This window comes from Cibotium barometz, chromosome 17, assembly GCF_041138505.1.
Source record: "Cibotium barometz isolate CiBa-2024 chromosome 17, ASM4113850v1, whole genome shotgun sequence".
In the NCBI taxonomy this organism is placed as follows: Eukaryota; Viridiplantae; Streptophyta; class Polypodiopsida; order Cyatheales; family Cibotiaceae; genus Cibotium; species Cibotium barometz.
This window is the reverse complement of record NC_141062.1, coordinates 47,868,083-47,888,221: the sequence shown is the minus strand read 5'-3', so window position 1 is coordinate 47,888,221 and position 20,139 is coordinate 47,868,083. Positions and strand designations below refer to the sequence as shown.

General features: G+C 39.0%; 2 protein-coding genes across 2 annotated transcripts; both read left to right on the top strand.

Annotated features, from left to right (window-relative positions):
- The first annotated feature begins 5,481 nt into the window (after positions 1 to 5,481).
- Positions 5,482 to 7,575, top strand: LOC147630105 (uncharacterized). Its single transcript, XM_086811724.1, has one exon. The coding sequence runs from the start codon at positions 5,934 to 5,936 to the stop codon at positions 7,023 to 7,025; it is 1,092 nt and encodes a 363-aa protein (XP_086667850.1). The 5' UTR covers positions 5,482 to 5,933; the 3' UTR covers positions 7,026 to 7,575.
- Positions 7,576 to 7,699: 124 nt separating this feature from the next.
- Positions 7,700 to 8,994, top strand: LOC147630104 (uncharacterized). The gene is made up of 2 exons (XM_086811725.1): positions 7,700 to 8,620; positions 8,730 to 8,994. Exons 1-2 carry the CDS (start codon positions 8,243 to 8,245, stop codon positions 8,910 to 8,912), a joined length of 561 nt encoding a protein of 186 aa, XP_086667851.1. The 5' UTR covers positions 7,700 to 8,242; the 3' UTR covers positions 8,913 to 8,994.
- The last annotated feature ends 11,145 nt before the right edge of the window (positions 8,995 to 20,139 follow it).

The window sequence follows — 20,139 nt, the reverse complement described above, 5'->3', positions numbered from 1 at the left end:
GAGCCGAGGATAACTTATGCCTCCTAAAGTACATGAAACATGATAACCCTTGGATATACTCAAGTGTTACATTAAACATTAAGCCAAGGATCAAAAAGGTATTACATTTCAAGCACCTAGCATAGTACTTTTGAGCACTAGTTTTAATAATGCAACTTGAATAATAAAAAGAGTGAGAGGTTCACATAGGGATACATAATTCATACTATAGTTGGGCCTAATTTCCCTAAAGCATGGCTTAAATATCCAAATCTCTATGTTAAAAAAATTCTTTTCGAAGAGATCACTATGTACAATGTATCTCAAGATAGATATTGGGAATACTCTATTATTTTAATCATGCATAGAAGCTTGTCCATTACTCAAAGATATTTCTATCACTTAGTTTCTTAACCCAAATTTTTGTAGCCATTTACCTAGCATTTGTATATATAACCAAGGGTCAAAGTAACATATTATAGTATTGAAACCATGATTAATGAAGACATGATCTCATATAGGTGTTAGGTTTGAGTCAAATGGATTCATACCATGATCTCATATAGGTGTTAGGTTTGAGTCAAATGGATTCATACCATGCATGTACATTTCACAAATGTGTTTATCCTAATAAAATGGAAGATTTGCTTACCAAGAGCCCCACATACGAAACAAATTAATACCCAAATAAACAACAAAGGGAAAATAACCATATAAGGATAAGTCACATGAGATAGATCTAGCATCACTAGTCATAGAAAGTGTACAATCATTATGAGCGTAAGTCACATGAGATATATCTAGAATCAATAGTCATAAGAAGTTCGTAATCATTATTATTTCCATGAGATTCATACCACGCATGTATAGTTCACAAATGTGTTTATCCTGATAAAATGGAATATCTTCATACCAAGAGCCCCACACATGAAACAAAATTATTATCCAAGATAAACAACAAAGGATAAACAACAACAATACTTATCAAAGAACCATATGAGCGTAAATGAGATAGATCTAGCGTTAATAGTCATAGAAAGTGCATAATCATTATGAGGGTAAGTCACATGAGATATATCTAGCATCAATAGTTATAGGAACTGCACAATCATTATTATTTCCATAGGGTAAATTTAAAACTCAAGAACTATGTTGCAAGCTTGGAAACTTATTCAAGGTATGGTGCACCAAGAGATTCCCAAGCATAGTAATTAGGGATGTCAAAAACATGTGCATATGAGAAAATACTTAGGTGACCACCATCATAATTATATATTATAAGTACATAATACATAAGTACATACTAGGACTTCCCTCGCACGTTGCTACGGCTTGCGCACTACCCTCTTGGTATTACACTACTATCATGTGGCATGTGGCTAGAGAGGAGCTCTCAAACCTACCACGTGGTAGATATGGGATTAGTTTCCCACATTGCTACTTGAGCAGTTCGCCTTTAGAAGAGAAAGCATGTGGTAGGAGAGAGCATGCATAGAAATGTATGTGTGCATGCTTGAGTGTGCATACATGTGTATGTCTATGTGTTATGCATGTGTGTGCATGTGTGCAAGTGTGTGCGTGCAAGCATGCTAGAGTGAGTGTATATGTGTGTATGCTTTTATGTGTATATGCATCATGTACATGTGTGTGCACACCTGTGTGGGTATGTGTGTTCGCACATGCATGCATGTGAATATGTATGTGCTAATTCTATGTGCACGTACAAGTGTGTGTGTTGATTGTGCGTGTTTATGTGTGTGCACATGAGTGGGAGTGTATATATGTGTTGAGTGTGTGTATGCCAACTCTCTGTAAAAATGGTGGCAATTGATTGCATTCTCCATCCCTTTTAACCAAAGATTAAAAATAAACAAACTACTTGTTGTGTCATCATTATATATATATATCCACTTTGACACATGACCAACCTAGTAACAAGGCCAATTTTAGCCTCAGCTTTGGTCAAAACTAAGCTTCTTGCTCCATGACTTAGCCATCTTGGCCATATATCTACAACATAGCTACCTTGGCTAGAATATACTCTTATTTGCTAGGTCTCCACCCTTGAGCAACTTGCTCACACATAAGGACACCAAATCCCCACACAAAGTTTCACTCTATACTTGGAATTCTTGACTCTCCAAACGTTCACAAAAGTACATGATAAACATGCTAGAATATACTCTTATTTGCTAGGTCTCCACCCTTGAGCAACTTGCTCACACATAAGGACACCAAATCCCCACACAAAGTTTCACTCTATACTTGGAATTCTTGACTCTCCAAACGTTCACAAAAGTACATGATAAACATGCTTGAAGAATTTTAATTTGTTGATACATATTCTCATGCTTAAAAAGTTTCACAATACACGAATTCATTCACATAGTGGTCTATTATAATCAACAAAAATTCTTCCATTAAACATTTGCATGAATCACATAGTGGTCAATTTTTACAATACACGAATTCATTCATATAGTGGTCAATTTTCATATAGTGGTCAATTTGCACGAATTCATTCACATAGTGGTCAATTTTCACAATACACGAATTCATTCATATAGTGGTCGATTTATAATCAACAAAAATCCTTCCATTGAACATTTGCAAAGCCATGTAGTCCTTAAGATTCTCACCACTTGTTGACTAGATTTAACAATGATTTATTTCTTCATCTCTCTAAAATAACTATTACAAGTGGTTTAGATAGAGAGATGTTTACCATCACTTCTATTATTAAAAGTTTTCACTCTCTAAAACAACTATTATAAATGGTTGAGATAAAGAGATGTTTACCACTTCTTATATCATTAAGAGTTTTTCCATTATAAGAATCCATTTGATTGATCTTATTTGGAGACGTAGAATTCTTTTCACACTCGCTAGTGATAAATCAATGGTCATTCAATAATATGTTATGCCTCTCTCAATCGATGAAGGCATAATGAGTCTTTCCCTATCCACACACTTTGTGGATTCCAATGATCATCCACTGAGAATTTCTAATAATGTAAAATCGTATTCATGTCAAAAGCAAGGAATCAATAGGAATTTGTTGCCTAAATGGATTATTATTTGGGTTGTTCCATATCATATCGAGCACAAAGTCATATATAATCAAAGCATTGTATGTGTTAAAGTTTATAATAATACCCACGAGATATACACACTAGATATTGTCAGCTACTTCGAATATAATAAATTGGCCTAGCAAACATAATGCATAGATTTAACTAAGTTTAAAATATATTGACCTTATGTTGAGTTTTGCATATAAGGTTAGGAGTATCCATGATGTGTGTACATTGGCATCGCATTTGTTAAGGTCATCATGTTTACCTTTCTAGTTGAAGGTTTGAGCTAGATTATAATGGAATTAGATAGGAGTTTTCATTCATCAAGTTTAGGTCTTGAATGTTTGTTCAATGTCACAACTCTTACAAGATAGATTGAGAAGGTGCAACTATTAGAAAATTAGTTGTAATAATGTTTTTTCTATGTGATCATCCTTATCTATTTACTTTAGATGGCTCCTTACTGGTGTTAATCCTAAACACCTATAATATCAATATAGTAAATAGTAGTGATTATCCTTATCTATTTACTAGCGTTAATCCTAAACACCTATAATATCAAGAGTAAATAGTAGTGATCATCCTTATCTATTTACTTTATATGTGATTATCCTTATCTATTTACTTTATATGGCTCCTTACTAGTGTTAATCCTAAACACCTATAATATCAATAGTTGTAATCATGTTATTTTTATGTGATCATCCTTATCTATTTACTTTATATGGCTCCTTGCTAGTGTTAATCCTAAACACCTATAATATCAATAGAGTGAATAGTAGTGAGAGTGAATAGAAATGAGAGTGAGGGGTAAGGACTTGATCATTGCTCCAAAGTTGGGGAAGGTGGTTGATGGGGTGCACAACTACAACTCCTTGGTCACAAAAAAAAGAAAAAGTGTTCGGCCACAAAAGCGTCACATAATGGACAAAAATGCCCACTAAGAAAGCCCGTGAAGAATAGTCAGCCAAGAAATAGTAAACGATGGCACACAACATAGACAAAAGCATCTATAAATATTGAAAATATCACCCCAAAAACAGATGGTGCTGGTTGCATTACGGATTTGTTGTGTCTATTAGCATGTGAATAACCACCTCTTATGCCCTTGAAGTCTACTCCATGTGAATAGCCTCAAGGTGCTTCTCCTTCTTTTTGTGATCTTCTAAGATTAGGATTAGTTTCTTTTCGAAGGTTCTTGACGTTTTGTTACAAAAGGTTGGCATTGCCCCTCCCCTTTTGGCTTGTGTATTGTGCTCAATGTACCTCACTACTTTGGTTGTTGGCCACCACACATTGTGCTTTGGCCTCTAAAGTGCAATCGACTATTACTCGGAAATAATTGCGGCTATCAAGAGCCCACATGAGCACTATCATATACATGACATTGTTTTCACAAGGGATTGTGTGGGATTCAGTGTTGTAACTAATGTGTAAGCTGTGCTACATATGCTTCGAGAAGAGCCTCCACTGTTGAAAGCACACCAGCTTGGCTGAACCCATGAACCCAGCTTTCCGTCCAACGACTTCCCTTAGACTAGCGTTCACAATTATAAAGTTGTAAGTGATGATGCATGTATCCTTTGAGCCTATTGTCCTCATGCACTTTGCTTCATCTCTTGGCCTAGATCAATTCATCCTTGTCCAAAGCATTATATTATTGGGCTTTACCTACTAGAAAGGGTCATGACATTTAATATAGATAATATGAGAGTTCAAAGGTAACACTTTTTCTTTCCACACAAAAACTTACAGATAGAAGGGGCAACTTTGGGGTACATGTGTAATCAAGAGAGTATAGTTTTGTTAAGATTTAATCCATGGACTAGGAGATTCAAAAAATACCTAATGCATTATAAAAAGATCAATCCTCTCCCCTTCCTTCTCTCATGTGCACGTCATCAAATGGCTACGTGTCTCAACTCCGAACATCGGAATTGAACGATGTTGTCTTTGCACGAGGCTTGTGTGTCTATCAGTCTGCATCGATAATTGGCTAGTCCACATCTGTTCATTCACTTGTGTCAAAGGAGATGAGGAGATTATTGGGGTGTTAGAATGATTATATATTGTTGATAAATGTCACAAGAATTTCCACTATGCAAGCTATTATATATGATGAGATGGCATATAATTGGGGGGTTAGATGGCTTATGTATGTCTACTAAGTCCTCTTAAAAGCGCCAAAAGGTTGGTGCACCCACACTACACACACCTAAAATTAATGTATAATAATAAATACACCAACTCACCGAGGAAACTAACTTCAAGGGAAGAACCCAAGGTCCATGAATGGAGAGGAGTGATGACGTGGCGAAAGATAGGCCACACCGACATGATGTGCGGGTGTAATGGACGGTTGAGATGCACCGAGATCGTGGATCTGATGGTGGTGATAGAAGCCCGTGCTGTGTTCTTTTTCTGTTTTTGTGTTCATCTGTGCGGGGCACATTGTCGTCTTCTTCGTCTCCACGCTACTCTCATCTCAGCTTCCATGGCGATGAACCCCACAGTAGTCAGCTGATCTTGCTTTTCGGCTACACTTCCCTGACTCACTAATCGTGTCGTTGTGCTTTTTAAGGCCCTGCTTTTTTTTTGAGCCAGATGCTTTTTTAGCTTGTGCTTTTTCGGGCGTGCTTTTTATTCCCACCCCCCGTTTCTGTGCTTTGCGGAGACCGATCTGGTCTTCTTTTTTGATTTCTGCGCTTTTGAGGGTTTGCTTTTCCGCCTTTGTGCTTGGCCCATCTGTTCGCTTTTCAGGCTTGGCGTGTTTGCTGTTTTCTTAGGGTTTTTGCGGCTTGCGTTTCTGCTTTTCTGCTCGTTTTAGGGTTTATACTGTTTGTGTTTTTTTGTCGGGGTTCGGGGGTCTGCGCAGAGATGTTGTCCAGCGAGCTCCCTGATCCTAACCCGCCCGAAATCCTAAAATGTCCACGCTGTGATTCGCTGGACACGAAGTTTTGCTACTACAATAATTACAGCACAACGCAGCCCCGTCACTTCTGCAAGAATTGCAAGCGCTACTGGACCGCGGGGGGATCCCTCCGAAACGTCCCTGTTGGAGGTGGTCTGAGGAAGAACAAGAAATCGAAGTTGCCGAAACAGGTGAAAGACATCCTCTCCTCGTCCTCTTCTGAGGAGCTTTTCGGTGAAATCCCTAACTCATCTCATGCCCTTGCAAACCCTGGCTCTGATGGCTTCGCTTATGATGAATCGCAAGCCCTAGCTAACTCTGCCCCTTTGCAGCTGGCAAGCCCTAGCTCCTCTGCGGATGGGGCCATTGATGAAACCCTAGCAAACCGTAATGCATTGCTCCTCGCACACCCTGGCGCAGTCAATTTAAGGTACTTCGATTCTGCTGCAGAAAGCCATTACACAGGTTATTACACCTCGTCAGGCATGGCTTCTTCCCACGTCAACTACACGAACGTGAGGAATTTCTCTCATTTTTATGGGGGTTACTGCCATACATTACCAGTTGAGGGTTTACAGCAGCAGAAGGACGCTGTGCATGGGAATCATAAACGCCACTGTGGGCCGAGAGGATCAGATCAAGCTCAATCCAACAGTGGAGAGATCTCTGAATTGGCATCTGAACAATCTCAAGCAAGTCCAGAAGCTCTAAGGGACCATGCAGGCTTGTATCAAAGGCGCCACGGCCGTCACAGGTACCATGAGCAAGAACAACAAGCCAATGGTGAAGAATCCATGGGCATGGGCATGGGCATGGGCATGGGCTGGCATCAGAAATTTCATGAGCCTGATCATCCACCAGGGCAAGGCAACATGCAGTCTTCTGCAGAGGAGCTTCTGCTCTTGCAGGATAGCAAAGCCAGGGATAGATCGATGACAGAAGATGAGGACGAAGGGCTTGGCAATGTGGTTAATGTGAGGTACCCTTATGACTGGGAGCAAGTTTCGGAAGTCTTGTTTGGAGGAACACCAGATTTCTTCCACATGCCAGGATTTTGATGCATGCCTATGTCCGCCTTGGACTGTCAGGGGTATGCTATGTCTAACAATCTTTGATGCATGCCAAACAGGTTTCTACTTGTTCTCTGTGGCATGTAACAGACAGACTGGCAGTAGTCAAACTATAGATTTTTCTATTGTTTGCTTGCTTAAACTATTTAGGCTTTTATCTGAATATGCCTGACCCATTATTGCTAAATGTGTACTACTTTGACTGTGGGGAGATTGATTTGGGAGAAATATCATGCTCTGACCAACCATTCACCAAGGTCGAGATAGCATTGCTTGATGATCTAGGTGAGCTTGCTTGGTGATCTAGGTGAGCTTGAGACTGAGAAATTGAAAGGTGTTTTGAAAAGGCTGCAAATGGACCACTGAAAGCCAGCAGGCTGATGGGATCTTTAGCTTCTTCAACGACTTACAGTCTCCCTCTTTCTAGATAGTCAATATTCCTCTGTATCTCAAATTGAGTTCCCAACATGAGTAACAGTTGTAAGTGAACAAATTTGGGGTTGAAAATACAATAAAGTGCCTTAATTAAGCCTGTCAAGTCAGTGCTCTCTGAAGTGATTATTTGGTTGTGGTTTATGTGCACAATTTCTGAAGTGGGCTCATCCTTTGTTTGTCTCAAATTTGTACTCCCTTGGAACTTTGTTGTTTGGCTCCATGCTTGAAATCACACACAATGATGAGGTAATATGGGAATTCATGCATGCAAATCTATATCTTGGAAAGCGAGTCTTGGATTTAAGAGAAGGGAAGAAGGGGAGGGGATGTGGGTTTGGATTTGTGGCACAAACCATTTGCATGTCATTCAGGGTGATGTACCAGAGTATGCGTTGAAATTATTGTACTTAATGGCAGGCTGCATTGCTCCCTCCGAAACAGATAGTAGGGCTGCTTCTGGTTGAAACTTTTGCTTATGCCCATCATTGGGAGCCTACAGTAGAGGGAAGGGCAAGGGATCAAGCATGGGAAATGCCGTTCTTCAAAAAGAGTACAGGGTCTGCAAGGGCATCATTGTGGGATTGTAGACCATAGGATTGCAGCTCGGTGGTGAACTTTTAGTTGGGCTTTACCATTGTGAGCACTATTTTTCTTAAATGTGGGGTGGACGGGGTCTCAACCAGTGCTTTCTCTCATGCTGAAATGTGGTCACTGGAGCATTGTGCCAAAGTGGTGGATTTAGGCATGCGAGAGGAGGTAGGGTTGACTGAATGCAGAGGCCCAATGCTTACTGGCCAATTATTGTTGGATTAACAGTTCACCTGATTATCCTACTTGCCCTTTGTTCCTTCTTTTTGGGGCATGTCTGGGAACCCACAGCTTCACCTGTAGGAGCAAGGAGTATATGCCCATTCTTCGAAGCAAGTGTCTCCACTTGTGGTGATGGTGCACAATCACATTACTTTTATTTGAGCGCTGTTCCCAGACACCATCAGGCCCTAGGAAGTCTTATGCAGCTTCCTGCATATGGGCTCTTCCTAGGTCCTACTAGGCCCAAGCTCAGTCATGAAGAGGTGTATATCTTCACTCGGACAGCAAAGCAGAATCTTGTACGTGGGCTTGTGTTTTCAGGATGCTTCCATGTTCAGGTAATGGGGTATTGGTGTTTAAGCTAAGCTCATCTCAGGAGGTAGTTTTCTGTTGACATCTCCAGGTTGAGTTACCTATTGGTGGTGTTACATGCTGTGTTGCTTGCAGTCTTGGGCTCGTCTTCGAGATGCCTCCACGTTCAGGCACAGGGAGCATTGGTATTTTAAGCTACACACATTTTGGGAGGTAGTTTTCTGCTGGGCTCTGCAGGTTGTTGGAGTAGATGATGGCCACCTTTCCCTCTCTCTCATGCTGGAATTAGTGGTGCTGTTGTGTTGCTTTAAGAGGTAAAAATGTTTTTTTGTTGCCAAAGTTCAAGCTTGTCATGGACATGGGTTTTTGGTTTGGGGTAACATGACTTCTTGAATATTTCCTTCTGTGATACTAAACTGTTAAACCATGAATGCATAATGCCCGTACTTTGTATGAAATGCCATTTTGGTAGCATCCTCTTCCATTAAATAATTTGAGTTCCTTAATTCAATCTTGGTAAAGTACTTAGCACCATGAAGATGGATCTATGAGGTCATCAATTCTTGGTAACTTTGTTAAGACCTTTATGATCCATGCATAGCCTTTTTGCCCACCAAAATTACTAGTGCATCCCATTTTTTGCCTACCAAAATTACTAGGAACTCTGACAATCTTATCTCCTGTCATTTATCAAACGGTAGGATTGAAAATGTTGTAACATGCATAACCATTACTTGAAAACCAGAAGCATGAGGTTCCAGCCAAGGTTATACTCACAACCAAACATGAGATAAAAACTTATTCAAGAGCTTCTATATCCGAGTTAAGCATGAGGTCAACAAGTTTGAAATTCCCAAAGTTACTCCTTTGAAATAATCATCAAATAATAATTTTGTTTTACAAATGAATATAGAATCACATAACTGTATCAAAATATGAATACGAGTATACAAAGCACCACACAAAAAAGTGAACAAATTTCTAGTCTTGTTGCCAAGTGGATCATCAACACTATGCACATTCAAGATGTGAAAGCTTACCTCCTCCAATATTATGGACCCCCTTTAGCAACAAGGTGTCAACAAAGTTGTATTTTCATTATCATATAAAACACGCATTGTCTTCCTAAAAAGAAGCTTTTCATTGAAATCAAACTATGGTGATGGTAAACCATAGCATGCAAGACAACAGGTTGCTAAGCCATGCTGTGGTGACTGTCTTGGAAGATTCTATTTACACCTTTTGCTTCTTAGGTAGAGGGAGTAAAGAGTTTGGTGTGGAAGCTCGATTTGTTGCCTGATTGTGTCATTATATGACTTGGCAAATCATTATAGCCCACTTTAAGGGTTGCTATTTTGTTGATTCTTACTTTCTTTTGATGATTTTTATTGAACTTATGGTCAAAGTTCTACTCTCTATAAAAGATCACAAAACTTAGCAACAGTTTGACATAGTCATCCTCAAGCCAAATAAACATTTCCAAAATTGTTTTCTTAATCTCATCCCACTCAATGAAAGTAGAGCTTTCTTAGACTTCCAATCCATCAATCAAGTATGTGCTCCTTGCCTTCACTAATTGGGGGGTTGCCCCAGAAACTAGTAAGCTAAAAGTGGACTTGCCATTTATCAATTTAAGAATGCATAATCTCTAGCATCTTTTCCTAAAACTTGATAAGATGGTTAAAATTCTAGAAAGGAACGACGTTACTATTACTATAATGTTATTGGTGTTACTTTCATTTGAACCAAAGAACTATACAGTACCATCATTTTAACCAAAGAACAAGACATATGATTCATATAAGGAAGCATAAAGCCATATGTTTTGAGTAGTTGGAGTTACTATTATCGTTATTGATGCTACTTTTGTTGTTGTTGAAAGTGCTTATTAATGTTACTCTTGCGCGCGCGCGCGTGTGTGTGTTTTGAGTAGTTGGAGTTACTATTATTGTTATTGATGCTACTTTTGTTGTTGTTGAAAGTGGTTATTAATGTTACTCTTGCGTGTGTGTGTGTGTGTGTGTGTGCACGCACGATTTTAGCATTACACCTCATGGGTGTGGTGGGCATGGATTGACCCCGGACTTTTACATTCCTGGTGTTCTTTCTTAACCAACACTCCACAATAGCCATGTGTGTTATTGTTGTTGTTAAAAGTGGTATACAACATATGATACATATAAGCAATGGGTTTTGAGTAGCTCTTTCATTAATATGTGTAGTAATGCTTGGGTTACCTTGAGTTTGCATGGTTCCATCGAGATTGGTTGGTTTTGTTGTTCTTGCAATAATAAAGCCATGGCAAGCATGGTAAACAAAGATCTCTTTCCCACATTTATGTTTGAAAGAAAACCCACACTAGCAAAACCTAGGCTTTCCTAACGTCTCTATCCACTCTAGGAGGTCCTCTTCAGGGTGGTCCTCCTTTTGCAGAGGATATCACTTATAAGCCAACAAATTACTTTTGTGGCCTAGAACTGCCAAAATAATATCTTCATACCTCTATGCATGATTGCATTTGTCATATTTTTTTGTGAGTTTTTTCTTTGTTGTTTTGCTCAGTTTGCTTTTTAGCAATCACAAGCAAGGTTACAATGTTTTATTTTTGAGGTTAGTGAGAATCTAAGGCATGGTAGCAATGAGGGAGAAGAGATCTAGGGTCCACAGGAACATAGACACATGAGAGTGTCAATCTCAGTTCCTCATTTGAAACATTAAAGCAACACTCGAGAAAATTTTAGCTTCTTGGTTGCTAGATTTCTCTATTGTGCATATTTTATTGAGGATGACCTGTCCCTACTTTCTTCTTGCCATGTGCTTTTTATGTTTTATTGTTGTGAAATAAACTTGAGGATGACCTATCCCTACTTTCTTCTTGCCATGTGCGTTTTATATTTTGAGTGCATCACAGTGCTCTTACAAGTAGGAAGTGCATGAAGTTGAGTCAATGAGACTCTTAATAGTTGCTGTGGCCACACTGGAGAGACATCAAGGAATTATAAAGTTGAATTACGAGGCTAATGACGAATTTCTCCCCTTTTAGAGAGAAATTTGGGACTCATTACATAAAGAGGTTGTTGTTGAGGGGGCTCATCATGTGAGGAGGTTGTTGTTGAGGGGGCTCATCATGTGAAGAGGTTGTTGTTGAGGGGGCTCATTGTTTGGAAGGTTTGGGTTAAGAAAATATGTTGTGTTGCACCTTTCAAGGGAATCCAGGCAACGGGAATCTAGGCAATGGGTCGTATAGTTGTAACATGGACTAGCAAGCTTCCCACCCCCCTCATCCCATCTTGATGTATACTTGGAAGAATGTCAGTGGTGGCAAGGCTATGGTGCATTCAAGCTTACAATATTTTCCACAAGTGGGGCAAGGAGGTAATCGTGTTCACTCATGAAGCAACTACTACTATAGTTAGCTAATTTAAAAGAAGAATGACAAGTTAATGAGTTTACCTAGTGAATTGATTGGCCAATTTAGGAGCTGTTGTAGATTATTGATGAAAATTTGAATAGCTACTGTGTATGGGAGGTTCTTGTGGCATTCTACCCTTGTGTTGTCAACAGATAGTTCTTATGTCTTCTAATTCTACAAGAGCCAATGCTATGCTAACCCACGCTATAAATGAATACATGAAAATTATCTAATGGGCACAACTATAGGAATAGGACTACAGGAAGATTTTTGTGAGCGAGTGTCAACAAATCATTCACAACTACCTCAGGAGCTAAAGGAAGCACACAAGCCACCCCAACTCTCTCTCCTATCCATGATGAGAGTTTGGAGCAAAAAATGGAGACCCTCATGGCAACATCTCCCAAGCTAGACTCTCTAGATATGGAGGAGTGCACACCCTTCATGACACTAACACTTATTTAAAAAACACTAACCCTCTTTTTGTTATGTTTTAATGTTCATCTCTGTGAAGCTCTTTCTTCTCATGACTTTTCCTCCTTTCTTAACCACCTTGATTCCCCTGCTTACCCATTCTACTTACCTGTTCATTGCTATCCACTATTTCTCTTCACTCACCAACCTCTTGACATCTACTCCTTACTTCCTCTACATCCAATTAACCATAATCTTTTAGGGTTTAGGGGCGGTGAATCCTTCTCCACAAATCAATAAATCTTTCTATTGAGGATTTTTTTTTTGGAGATGACCACACTTGAAGGATTGGATTTTCCCTCATAGGAAGCAAACCTACACACACATGGCTTAATGGCCCAGCTTGGCAAAACATTAAGGATGCTAGTGGCCTACATGTACGACACGGGTAACATCCAATACCTCCCCTTGGGCATCACAATACTCTACATTAGGGTCCATATCATGTTCAATATATGGCACAAACACACCGGTTTGATCATAGCTCATATCATGTGGCCTATCCCATTGAGACATTGTAGCAAGATATTGAAGCTAAGATAATTTCACAACCCTTCACAACCCAAAGTCTCTATGAGGAGTGTTGTCTTGCAAGGACGACTACCTTAGGAAAAATAATCATAATAAAGAAACAATAAAGAAGTATAGGCAATGAGCCATGTGGCCACCACGAGTCATGGGCTGGTTCTCCAACAACTACAAAATGGGTGTGGAAGAGTGATGGGCTCATTGGTGATGCTCCAAAACATATAAATGGTGTGTCCATCATGGCAATCAAATTTCGTATGTCAAGAAGAGTAACCTATCAAGATGTGGTCATCTTGCAAGGTTTTGAGGTTAGGAAGTAGGTAGATCTAACTGTGTATGGAAAATAATGTGCATGAGAAGGTAAGAACAATTTCACACCATGGCCGTGGACAACTTGAGTTGAATTCCTCCTTGAAATATTGGGCCCAATTAAGGGGTTTTCCCTCATATATCCTATAGATTAGACACAAGATCACATATGTCTTTCACCTCGGCCTTTGCATTTGGGAAATTACAAAAGGGCTATGTCACCTGGGGTTAATGTAGTGCCTCTAGTACTAGGTCAATAAGTGAGGGTGACATACATTCTTTTTTTATTATCACGTAGGGTATCAAGTCGGGTGATGGTACTTGCACTAATGGCCCTTTCATACGTAGATACGAACTACATGACTTATGGAAGATCCTATCCCCACAGGAGAAAGATGTGGGAGGCTTGGAAGCTTAAGCGATGCAATGCATAATTATGTAGGATGAAGAAGCATGCCACTAAATGGTACTATATTTAAAACCAAGTGCAATTGGGTGCTAGAATTATGTATCTAATCACCATTTAAGAAGATATGTACTCACTCAAGTGATAGTTATTAGGAGGTAAAAACTTTGAGCTCTCTAGCACGCTTCTCTCTGAACCATCCAAAGGACAAGGAGTCATGGAAGAAGCCATGAATCCTATGATGAAATTTATTAGGACAATTGAATTTCTTCAAGATTTAAAGTACACATTTATTACAATTTGATTTAGTGAATGTGTGATAAAGGGACATGTAAAACAAGCGATGTGAAAAATATTTGTCTCTTCTACTTTATTTGACATTTTTATTACTCATTATTTTTTCCTTTTAATAAGGAAGTGTGAGGTCTGCATTCTTCAAAATACTCTATCACATCCTACTTTCTTCGACATTTTTCTCTTTAAGTACTTTTTTTTTGGGCAATCCTGCTTTGTGGCGAAATCCATGATAAAAACAATTGATATTAGTTAATCATTTGATATATTGCTAAATTTCTCTCTTTGGTTCCAACCTTTTTTCAACACTTCGTGTTTTGTTTAACATTTTTGTTGGTGGGGAACAAGAGGATCTACATGGGTTACACATGATGGTGAAAAACTCCCAAAGGTTGTACCATTATGAATGATTCCTACTCTACACTTTGATATTGAAGGGATTGGACATAGTGGGCTTGAATCCACATGGGATGACTCTAACACAAGTACTAGTGGTGATGACTCTCACACAAGCACTAGTGGTGATGACTCTAACACAAGGACTAGTGGTGATGATTCTGAAATGGAAATAAAAAACGACACTAACTCTGTAGAAACCATAAACAAAACACAACTAACAATATCGAAAGAAACCTTGGGAAGTGAAACTAAAACAGAGACTAGCAATAGCTATGAAACCGACACTGAGTCCCAATCTAAAGAAAGGAATGAGAATTATAAAAAAACTAGGGAATATCTCTAAAAATGGTGGAGGCGTAAGCATTATGTGGCCAATCATCATAAAAGGTTTTAAGAAAGGATGCCTACTACCCAATGGCTGTAGTACGTTGGTGTATTGATGCATATCACAAGTTTATTAATAATTAGGTAGAGGAATTACAAAAAGTTTTGTATTGCCACCCTCCTCCCATTGAGTTAATAGCTAGAATGGATATCACTCAACGACCCAAATCTTAGTCATTCAACTAGGCAAAAGAAAAATAGAGAGCTGGCCCAAAAGGAGAAGGAAGAAAAAACTATAGCTAAAGAGATGAAGAAGATCATGAGTTAGAGAACTGTAAATCTTTTATAATTGGGGATTGCAAGTTAGTTTTTAATAATGCCACACAAAAACCAACAAGTGAGGTAGGAGGAGTCTACAATGGCGTGGCTAAAGTGAAAGAAGTAGACTTGGCTATACCTTGGGAAGATCCTAAACCATTGCTATCCTTAAAGAATATAAGGATTGCTTTGCATGGACTTACCATGACATGAAGGGAGCACCCATTGAGGTTACGCAATACACAATCTCCATGGTACCAACAAAAACTAGACTTGTTTAGCAAAATGACCTTATGCTATGAGTCCCAAGTATGCTGAAATTGTTAAGGAAGAGATCGACAAGCTTATCGATGTGGGTTCATATATGAGATTGAACACTCAGAGACTGGGTTGTTTCACCAATTGTGGTTTTACCAAAAAAGAATGGGAAATTGAGAGTACTCCCTGCCATATTAAGAACACATTCTCGAATGCGTAGCTGGCAAGGAAACATACAACTTCCTACATGGATACTCAAGATATAATCAAATTTCCATTGCTCCTGATGAGGAGCAAGCTAGGATTGCTTTTGTTAAAGAACATGGTGTATTTACTTATAGAATTATACCATTTGGTCTCACAAATTCACTAGTCACATTCTAACTACTTATGAATACTTCTTTAAGGATTTTTAAAGAAATTTTTTGAAGCTTATTAGCTAATAAGTTTGTTTTCTATGGTGACCATCAAGCCTTATTATACCTTGTTAATAAGCATGACCCATACCTTCTTCAATTTGATTTTACAATGGTTGTTGTGAGAACTAGCAAAAAACATGTCATAGCTCATCTATCTTGCGTACCTAATAGTAAAGCACCAATTGGAGTAGATTATGATCTACCTTGATACTACATTGTTCAAGTGGAAGTTATACTAGAGTGGAGTGAGAAAATTGTTCACTTTTTAGTTAGCTAATGGTTTTCTAGAAGTGAAGAAGTTAAGGCAAGATCTAGCAAAGAAATTGCTAAAAGAAGCGGAGCCTTACCCATTACTGGAACTCTATATAGAAGAGGTAAGGATGATATACTAAGATGCTGTCCCACGGAGGATGAATACTTATGCATCTTAGAACAAGCGCACCAAGGGGTAGCTAGTGGAAACTTCACCAGTGGGGACATTAGTGCAAGAAAGATATTTTGATCTAGGTATTGTTGGGGCCCATGCTTTTATTAGGATTGTGCATTATTTGTGAGAGGATGCGAGAGAACGGATGTGCCAAACCATAAAAAAAGGACATGATGCCTTTGCACCCTGTCAAAGTTTTAGAACCCTTTATAAAATGGGGCATTAATTTTGTGGGACCCATTAGTCCAACTGCACGTAGCACCCAAGCAAGATACATTTTAATAGCTACAGACTATGTCACAAAATGGACCGAGGCAAGAGCTTGGAGGATGACAGAAATGAGACATTGATTTTGTAGGACTCATGAGTTCGCGGCAGCACATAGCACCCAAGCAAGATACATTTTAATATCTACAGATTATGCCACAAAATGGGATGAAGCAAGAGCTTCGAGGACATGGTATAGATGTTGTGGCCACAACTAAGTTTCTTTATGAGAACATTATTACCCGTTTTAACTATCCTTTTGAAATGGTAAGTGATCAAGGAAAGCACTTCATAAATGATGAAATTAAACATCTTACCACCATAATATTTATGATTGCACATCGCAAATCCATGCCATACTACCCACCACAAGCAAATGGTCAAGCCAAGAGAACCAACAAAGTCCTTATTTCTATACTTACTAAAATTGTTGAGGCTCATTGTAATGATTGAGAATTTAAGCTCACTGCAACTTTATGGGCTTATCGCACCTCTTACAAAGTTGAAATTAGTTGCACACCTTTTAAGATAGTATATGGGGTTGAGGCAGTAATTCCCTAGGAATTCATGATACCTAGCTTAAGGGTAGCAATAATCGAGAGACTTGAAAGGTAATATGTTGGTAGACCGATTGTTCATTCTTGAATAACTTAAGAAAGAAAGAGAGATTGATTGCAAAACATGTTAATTGAAAAGGATCAATGGAAAAAATGGTTCTATAATAATCTCAAGAATAAGGAAATAAAAATTAGAGATCTTGTGCTTACATACATGGCCCACAACGAGAAAAAAAAATGAAAAAAGGGACCATTTAGAGTTTGTAAAATAACACCCCAAGGTACCAAGCACGTTGAAACTCTAGATAGAGTTGGTTTCCTTAATGAGAGTAAATTCAAAAAGTACTATAGCCCTCTCATTGAAGAAGCCTTATGAGCTACACATGATAAGAAAGTAGCTAAGAAAAAGTTGAGTTAAAAAAGATCCGTGCTGCTTGACAAAGAAGCAAAAAAGTGACAAATCCGATAACAAATGACAAGAATCTAGCCTCAAACATATGTAAGCCTTTGTTGGAGAGGTTGAAGGGGAGACAGATGATCACATAGAACCTCTTCAAACACCCATAGAGTTGACTAGCCCTTATGGTAAATTGTTTTACATGCATTACTTGATACTAGAGCTAGTACTAATTTACTATATTTCAATGCATGGAACTAGTTGGGGAAGCCTCAACTCGTATACGTACTCTTTGAAAGTGAAAGATATCAACGGGTGGTAGGCCCATACCAAGGTACAAACTGACATATATTGTGATAACAAGAACTTGGTGGGAGACTTCCTGGTTATGCTCACAAGAACACTAAGGAACCACTAATACTTGGTTTTGCAAGTGGATGAAGGATGCAAAGTATATTATTAACTAGTCCAATGGAGCACGTCTCTGTGGTGGGGGAATTTCTAACCCCCACTGCTCAACCCTCTAGACACAACTCACTTGTCTCTTACTCTCATCGAGAATCACAAGGAGGAAATCTCACCATCGTGTGAACCCAAAGAAACCTCTTCCAGCTCATCATCCCCATTGATCACCCAACTCATGGTTCTTTTTCCTCCCTGTTGTCAAAACCTCCTTGTCTCAAAAGAATCAATGGGCTAAAAATTGGCAATCCCAATCCACCTTCAAATGGCTTGCTAAAATTTCCCTATCTGTGCCACCTCAACTAGCCTAGCAAAGAGAATATCAAAGAGACAATCTCTATAGAAGGTCCACATTATGAGTTAGCCCAAAATGGATACCTACATGCTTACTATTGAAGCTCAAGGCTACTACAAGGGTAACTGTTGGATTTGGATCCCTAAGCAAAAACAAGTACCCCTAGCCTCACCGCGCCGCTAGCCAACTCCCAAGTCCCATCAATAAGCTCTAAAGGTTCAAAATCAGATAAGGGGAATAAAATTTTAGATGAACCTTTGACATCATCACCCCAACAAATCTAGATCCTTAAAAGATACCTAGGGTCAATAAGTACCTCAGAAAAGGGAATGCATGGGGAAGCTTCTACTTCTATGTAAAAGGTTACAAATCCAAATCCCATTCATGTCCCAAGTGGGACCCATCACATAAATAGAACTCACCTTGCTACAAGCTCCACCTCAAATGCTCATTCATATAAGGAAAAACCCATAAGCCTCATACGGTCTTATGAAAGCCCATTACCACCCTTGAAGTTGGAAACAAACATGCCGTAACAAGCAATGAGGTGTGCCTCTAAACAACTAACACTAATGGAACAAAGCTGGAGAGGATGGTTAAGTAAGACCTACAACACCTTTCGAGAAACAAAGGTATGACAGGAAGTAGGAAGGGGAGAAACATGCTGTTTGCTATACTTCTACCGCCATGTTTTTTGCTCCCTGACAATTTTCATGTCTGTATAAGGAGGGAGCTTGTTGTTGGGAAAAGATAGCCCCACAATAATATGGCTTGCATCAACATGTATAACAAAATAGCACATATACACAAAATAAAAAAGACGACTAGAAAGAGCACAATTTATTTTTATTTACTTAATTTTTTACAAAGAGAGAGAATAAATGTAAGTCTGTCTTGTATTAATTTTGTTATTATATAGACCTTTTTGAGCATTTAATTTTTATCATGGATTAATATGCCCTATCCTAGACACGGATTGTATGGACTGGTACTATCAAGGGGAGTTGAGTATTTCCCCTTTCCAAACTTACTCGCGCTATTTTTATGCATCATTAGGAGAGCAATATTGTGGAACTACCTTTTTCTTATACACCCCATTGCACCATATCTTGCCTATGAGCGACGTCATGCTCTTTGTAGTGCCCGACTTATGTTGGAATTTTAGAGCTTACTTCAGGCGCTATGGGATGGGAGTCTTTCAGTCCCTTGTTGGAGAAACCCCACAATGACATGATGATTTGAGTGTGCTTTACCAAGTCAGTGGACCCTATCAAGTAAGGACCCAAGAAGAACTCATAGAGAACGATGGAGAAAGGAAAGATATTATGCACTCACACCATCATTCTATGAAATAATGCTGCCAACCATTTATCCCTTTTGGAGCATAGCGGGTGATTTCCTTGATAAAAAGAGGTAGCTATTTAGCTCACTTACCTGAGGTACCCATCATGCCATTTTATAATCAGCATCATGCACTTAGACCATTGCCCTATATACCTGAGGAGGCATATTAGAGGCAACCTGGTGAGGAGGAGGATGACCCTAGTGAAGCTAATTTCCTTGATAAAAAGAGGTAGCTACTTAGCTCACTTACCTGTGGTACCCACCATGCCATTTTATAATTACATGCACTCAGACTGTTGCCCCCTGTACACCCGAGGAGGCATATTAGAGGCAACCTGGTGAGGAGGAGGATGACCCTAGTTAAGCTGAGGCAGATCCACCAGTGTATGAGTTATGGCTACTATCTGATGATAAACTATTGCGATGAAATTGAAGATTTTTACAAGTTTAGCAGGATATGCAACCACGAAAAGAAGTCTACATAATACATGATGTAATTCTACAAGAGCAAGATGCAACCACGAAAAGAAGTCTACATAATACATGATGTAATTCTACAAGAGCAACTTCCAAACCATACGATCGACCAGGTGCATTCAAAACCAATCCTCACATGTCACTATTATTTTTAATTTTTAATTTTCTTTTTTGGTGT